At 39.8% G+C, this 6,775-nt stretch overlaps 1 protein-coding gene across 1 annotated transcript; it reads left to right on the top strand.

The window, feature by feature from the left end:
• Nucleotides 1-5,526: 5,526 nt before the first annotated feature.
• On the top strand, nucleotides 5,527-6,456 carry LOC141111692 (olfactory receptor 2K2-like). The gene has a single exon (XM_073603840.1). It carries the CDS (start codon nucleotides 5,527-5,529, stop codon nucleotides 6,454-6,456), a length of 930 nt encoding a protein of 309 aa, XP_073459941.1.
• Nucleotides 6,457-6,775: the final 319 nt, after the last annotated feature.

The following is a 6,775-nucleotide window of genomic DNA, read 5'->3' as shown; positions in this document are numbered from 1 at the left end:
AACATCCACCAGCTCTGTGATATCGTCATGGAGGAGTGGAAGAGGACTCGAGTGGCAACCTGTGAAGGTCTGGTGAACTCCATGTCCTAGAGGGTTAAGGCAGTGCTGGAAAATAATGGTGGCCACACAAAATATTGACACTTTGGGCCCAATTTGGAAATTTTCACTTAGGGGTGTACTCACTTTTGTTGCCAGCGGTTATGACATTAATGGCTGTGTGTTGAGTTATTTTGAGGGGACAGCAAATTTGCACTGTTATACAAGCTGTACACTCACTACTTTACATTGTAGCAAAGTGTCATTTCTTCAGTGTTGTCACATAAAAAGATATAATAAAATATTTACAAAAATTTGAAAGGTGTACTTACTTTTGTGAGATACTGTATATATATTTTGTATTGATTTTATACACACAAGACAGCGCATATCTTTTTTTTTTTTTTTAGTACAGTGTACAATGGCTGGATTTTTTTTTGGCTCACATACCGTAGCAGCAATCCAATCTGCTACATTTCAGTTTGGGAAAATAAAGCTTTTTTCAGGTATCTTCAGCAGCGACACATTGAGTGATGAAAGGCCCAATTTGACCAGTAGTTCATTGATACTATCCTTCTTTCAGATGATGCAAATCTTTCTTGCTGCTGGTCAATTTTTATCAAACTTTAACTGAGAATTAAGAGAGCCCGAATTATGCCACAGTGTAAAATTGGCCAGCAGCAGGACATTTTTAATGAGGGAGAAGCTATCAAAATGTACTAGAAAATAAGAATACAGGCAGAGCTACAAGAATTCAAAGATCACAGATGACACAGCAGTGTCAGGTAATAGAAAACAAAGGAGAAGATTTGATTTATTTATTTTATTATACTACATGGTCACAATAAAAAAAGTAATACTAGATCATTTAGATGTTTGTAAGTCATTTCTGGCACCTGCTCAGATAAATAATTATTTCAAAGTGGAATTATTCATTTGGGACATACAATCCCAAGGAATTAGCTATTCTTGTTTTAATGCAGCTACATAAAACAAAATATCGCTTTAAAACAGCCCATTGATCTTTGAGGCATGCCATATTCCTGAAAGTGGCTTACCTTTTTGGTTTGTTAACATTTTAATTAAATGAATATGTTTTCATAATGATATGATTGGAATTGTTCATCATTTAATATGTGATGTTACATGTCATTTTAGTATAAAGGATTTATTGGCTAGAGGGATAATCTGCTATTGCATTATAGGTTTTTTTTTTTTTTTTTATGCCTTGAAAAGTTATTCATACCAGTTGAAATTTTCAACATTTTGTCATGTTACAACCAAAATTATGTAATGTATTTTATTGGGATTTTATTGAATAGAGGGTTCATAATCCGCTATTGCATTATAGTTTTTTTTTTCTTCTCTTGTAACTAGTTGTTTATGATTGTCTACTAATGAATGCTTGCGTCTTTCATTTTTTATGTTTTTTTTCATTGGTGTCAGTTACTGTTCAGGGTCGGTTCACACTACAATGACTTGGGATCCGTCTTGTCAGCCATCAAGTCACCCCAAGTCGCTTGCCTTTGGGAAATGCATTATAGTCAATGAGAGCGTCTTAATGTACACTACTGAAGTTGCTCCGACTTCAAAAAAGGTTCCTGTACTACTTCAGTTCGACTTCTAAGCGACCTGTACCCATAGAATTCAATGGCAGTCGCCTCCAAGTCGGATCTCCATCTATACTGAAGCGACTTTACAGGAAAAGAAATTAGTTTACCCAGGCAAACCCCTCCCTCCCAGAGAGCTGATTATCCTGTGATTGGCCACAGCCAAAGTCGCCTGTCTTGGAGGCGACTTGAAGTTGCGCCGTAAGTTGCTTAAAGTCACGCTGAAGTCGCGTTGAAGCCACGTTGAAGCCGCCTTGCAAAGTCGCGCTGAAGTCGCGTTGCCCCTGTGTGAATCGGCATTTAGTGTGTTTTAGGTAGGATAAAAAAAATCAAAATGCACACCATTGTTTCTGGGCCATACTATGGGTACAAACAACAAATAACATACACATATGTGGTATCGCTGTGATCATCATGAGAAGGAGAATTTATTTTGGGCTTTTCTTTGGTGGAAGGTTATGGTAGTAGCAAGAAATATACAGCTAAATTATTTTTTTTTTTTTACTATTTTAGGCCAGTTTTCCTTTGATAATAGAAAACTGACACGAGACATCCTTTACCATTTACCACCAAATGAAAGCCCAATTTGTCCTGAAAAAAACAAGTTATAATCTATCTCGATGCACAAAGTAGATGTGATGATATATATGGTTTTACTAGCACATGTCAAAGTTGTAAAATTGTGCTTAGGCATTAAGATTTGTTTTACCCTTAGGCGGGAAGGGGTTAAATAGCAAGGCTAGGCCTAAACTTACAAGAGACAAAGAGCACAACCTGGGGAATTAAGATACTGTAGAGGATAGAGGCGTCTAAAAGTGGTCAGCAGCAAGACTATTTTAATCATGGATATTAGGTCTAACTGGTATGAGCCTCCATTTTATTTATGGAAATAGAGAGCTGCGGTGGATTTGATTGATATAAAATGGTTTTGGTGCACACTGATCTTACAGTTTTAATTTCTTGCAAATGATGCAGCGTGTATTCTGTGACAAAAGGCTGCACGGGTTGCTCCAAGAACAGATGGTCAGTTTGAGAACCCCATGCTTAAAAAAGGCCCTATCAAAAAAATAAATAAAATAAAAACCTGAAAATAGCACCCCTAAAAAAAGCAAAATTTTTAAAAAAAGGAAACACTGCTGCAAAAAATAACCAAAAAAATTGGCCCTATCAACAAAAAACTAATAAACCCTGCAAATACTGTAAATGAAAACCCCCAAATATCCCTCCCACTTATTGGATTTGTTTTGTAGCAAAAAGTAAAAAAATTGTTTGTTTGTTCAAAATTTTTGGTCTTTTTTCACTTAAAGCACAAAAAATAAAAAAACGCAGAGGTTATCAACTACCACCAAAAGAAAGCTCTATTAGTGTAAAAAAATTATATAAATTTTATTTGGGTACAGTGTTGCATGACTGTGCAATTGTCAGTTAAAATAGCGCAGTTCCGAATAGCAAAAAATAGCCTGGTCATGAAGGGGGTAAAAACTTCCGGAGGTCACGTGGTTATATTTTAAAGTGCTGTACAAACTGTTGGCGCTACATAAATCCTGTATAATAATATTAATAATAATAATAATTCACATCAGACATGCGGCCTGCAATATAGTTTTGAAATTTTGCTTCACCGATGATAGAGTACACATGTACGAGTGACTGTGGTTTGACAGGGGAGATTTAAAACAAAAAAAGGAGGGGTGCCAACCGGGAGATCATGGCAGTCACAGTCTTGAGACACAAAGCACTCAGCAGGAGACCTGGGCAAATGCAGCCCCTTAACAGAAGTTTGTGCATATACAGTATGAACAAACAAGACTGATTTACTAAAGTCTGAGATGAAGTCAATCTTGGTCTTCTTTACATTAACCACTTAAGCTCCAGAAGGTTTTGCCCCCTTCATGTTCACGGCATTTTTTGCTATTCAGCACTGTGCTACTTTAATTGGCAATTGCACGATCATGCAACACTGTCCGCAGATTACATTTTTAGCATTTTTTCACACAAATAGAGATTTCTTTTTGATCACCACTGGTTTTGTTATTATTTTGTGATATAAATGAAAAAAATACTACAAATTTTGAAAAAAGGATATTTTCTACATTCTGTCATCCTGATGTACTGTTTCTTGATGCCCTTAAAATGCCAGTACAAATACAGCCCAAATTACCCCTTTTTGGAAAGTAGACAATCCAATGTATTTAGTAAGAGACATGGCAAGTTTTTGGAAGTTGTAATTTTTTTGGTCAAAATTTTCTCGGTAAATGATTAAATGAACCACTTAACGATTGCCCATATACTGCTGCAGGGCGGCCTCTCTGTGGTGGTCTACGTACCTGGTCACATAACTGGGTGGGCTCAGGGCACAGTGCTCTGCGCCTCGAGACCACCCTTTTTTGAAGGCAAATAAAGCCTCAGGCTCTAATTACATGCTTCAAAAAAAAAACAAAAAAAACCCAGTTGTAATCCATGCATCCGGCGCCCTGCATGTAGATTAGGGGCCGAGTACATGGATTAGGGGGGCGGCGCCCTGTATGGACGGGCCACCACTGTGTATATCACAGAATGGGTAGGCTGGTTCTAATAAGCCCAGGAACAGAACAAAACAAATTAAACCCCTTTCCCAGCCTGGGCAGAAGTCTGCCTAGGTGCCTAATGTATAGGCATAGAATAGAACGCAATGCAACCTGTCTACACACAGCATAGCCAACAGGTATTGCAAATTGCAAAAACAGAAGGTTTCTATAAAACAGTATGTTAATTACAGGTCAATTTGGTGATTACAGGCCAAAGATCTATTAGAGGCACTGTGACAGACCCAACCAACTGAGCTCTTGTCCTGCTCTGACCAGAACAAGCAGACAAAGACCCCAGTCTCTTCATGGGCCATAATCAGTGGCAGTGGCGGCTGGTGCTCAAAATTTTTAGGTGGGGCGCAAACAAACTGAAAAAAAACCCCATCAATTGCAGCCTCACTGTGCCCATCAATTTCCATCACTGTGCCATCAAACACAGCCACCGTGCCATCAAACGAAGCCACTGTGCCATCAAACGCAGCAACTGTAACCATCAATTGCTGCCAGTGTGCCCCATCTATTGCTGCCAGTGTGCCCCATCAATTGCCGCCAGTTTGCCCCATCAATTGCCGCCAGTTTGCCCCATCAATTGCCACCAGTTTGCCCCATCAATTACTGCCAGTGTGCCCCCCCCCCCCGCCTGGCACTTACCTGTCTCGGGTCAGCGCTGTCCTCGACACTCCCTCCGAGTCCTCGATGTCTTCTCCTGTCCTCTTCTGCTATGATTGGATGCCTGGCGTCCAATCACAGCGCCTGTCGCTTCAGCCAGTCAGGTGACAGGTAACCAGACCCGGTGCACCTGATTGGCTGAGAGGCAGGTCAGTGTTAGGGAAGCGATTTATTTGATTCCCTAACACAGCACTATATAAGCAGCGAACGCACGGCAGTGCGCCTGCTGTTTACCAATTAGGAAGCCTATTAGAGCCTACAGCTCTAATCAGGATGCCTATTAGAGCAGACGGCTATAATCAGGCACTTCCAAAACACCCCCACCGCTGTAATTCAGATTGCCCGGCACACGACAAGGGGCCAGGCAATCTGAATAGGGGGCGGCAGCGGCGACAATAGATAGATTCATGCAATGCATGAATAAATCTATTGAAGATTGACGGGTGCAGGAGAGAGGGGGCGGCGGTCCTGCGCCCTCTATGGATGCACCGCCACTGATCAGTGGGTAGGAGGCTTGCCCCTAGTCCCCTCCAAAAGCCCCTGTCCCGGTTGGGTCTGTCACAGGCACCAAAAAGTATTAAGGAAGCAAAATCTTTGTTGTCCAGCGTAATAAATATTATTTTTGTAACTTTTTACTTTACAGAATGGCTTGGATAAATGACACAATCATCAAAGAATTTATCCTTCTTGGACTCTCCAGTAATCCCAATATACAAACCATGCTTTTTGTGATAGTCTTGATCATGTACCTGATCATTTTAATTGCAAATTCTCTTATTATCTTGGCTACGATCACTGACAGCACTCTTCACACTCCAATGTATTTTTTTCTCACTTATCTATCTATCTTGGACATCTGCTACTCATCCTCACTTATACCGCGGATGCTGAGAGATATGTTGTCAGTCAAAAAGAATATTTTGGTCGCAGAATGTGGTACACAAATGTACATGGCTCTTTCGTTTGGAGAAACAGAATGTATTCTTTTAGCCACAATGGCCTATGACCGCTATATAGCAATTTGTTACCCTTTACACTATTCTACAATCATCAACATATCCTTGTGTATAAAGATAGCTGCAGGAGCGTTGATTTGTTCATTTCTCCTATCTAGTCTTCCTGTATCCCTAGCGTTAAATGGGGATCTTTGTGTAAATAATGTAATTAACCATTTTTTGTGTGAACTACCAGGAGTCTTATTATTGGGATGCAGGAATGCTAAAATCGTTGAACTTGTGGTTTTTGTTTGTGGTATCATTGTTTTATTTGTACCTGTTAATTTTATTATCATTACCTATATTAAAATACTTAGAGCCATTTTTAGAATAAGCTTTTCTGCAGGACAAAGAAAGGCCTTTTCCACTTGTGGCTCTCATATAATTGTTGTCACCATGTTCTTTGGCTCAGCTATGGCCACTTATATGAAACCTCAATCCGAGGTATCTCCTGAGATAAATAAACTTTTTGCTGTATTTTATGCAATAATTATACCAATGTTGAATCCACTGATTTATACACTACGAAATAAGGAAGTTAAATCAGCTCTAAAAAAGGTTTTGTGCAATTGTGTATAGCAGTGCTGGGACAAGGTCATCCAGTGCTCAGGGTGAAGGTGGCAAACTGTGCCTCCCCACATTTTGGAAGAGGGTATGGGGCTAATAGAGGCATGGGCTCAGCAATGTATCTGATGTTTTTGGTATCGGCTGAAATAATACCAATGTTTGTGGTAGTGACAAAGAAGAGGCTAACAGTGGCGACAGGGCCGTAGATAATTTTTTTTCCTTGGGGGGGGTTCAGGTCTTTCAAACTCAAAGGCATCATTTAGACTTTTATGTTGGGGGAGGTATGATAAAAACATGTGACAGCAGAGTGGGTCCTTGAGGCTTTGCAATG

The sequence above is a fragment of the Aquarana catesbeiana genome, linkage group LG11 (genome assembly GCF_042186555.1).
Source record: "Aquarana catesbeiana isolate 2022-GZ linkage group LG11, ASM4218655v1, whole genome shotgun sequence".
NCBI classification, from domain to species: Eukaryota; Metazoa; Chordata; class Amphibia; order Anura; family Ranidae; genus Aquarana; species Aquarana catesbeiana.
Note: the sequence above shows the minus strand (reverse complement) of the source record. Positions and strands in the feature narration are given on the sequence as shown.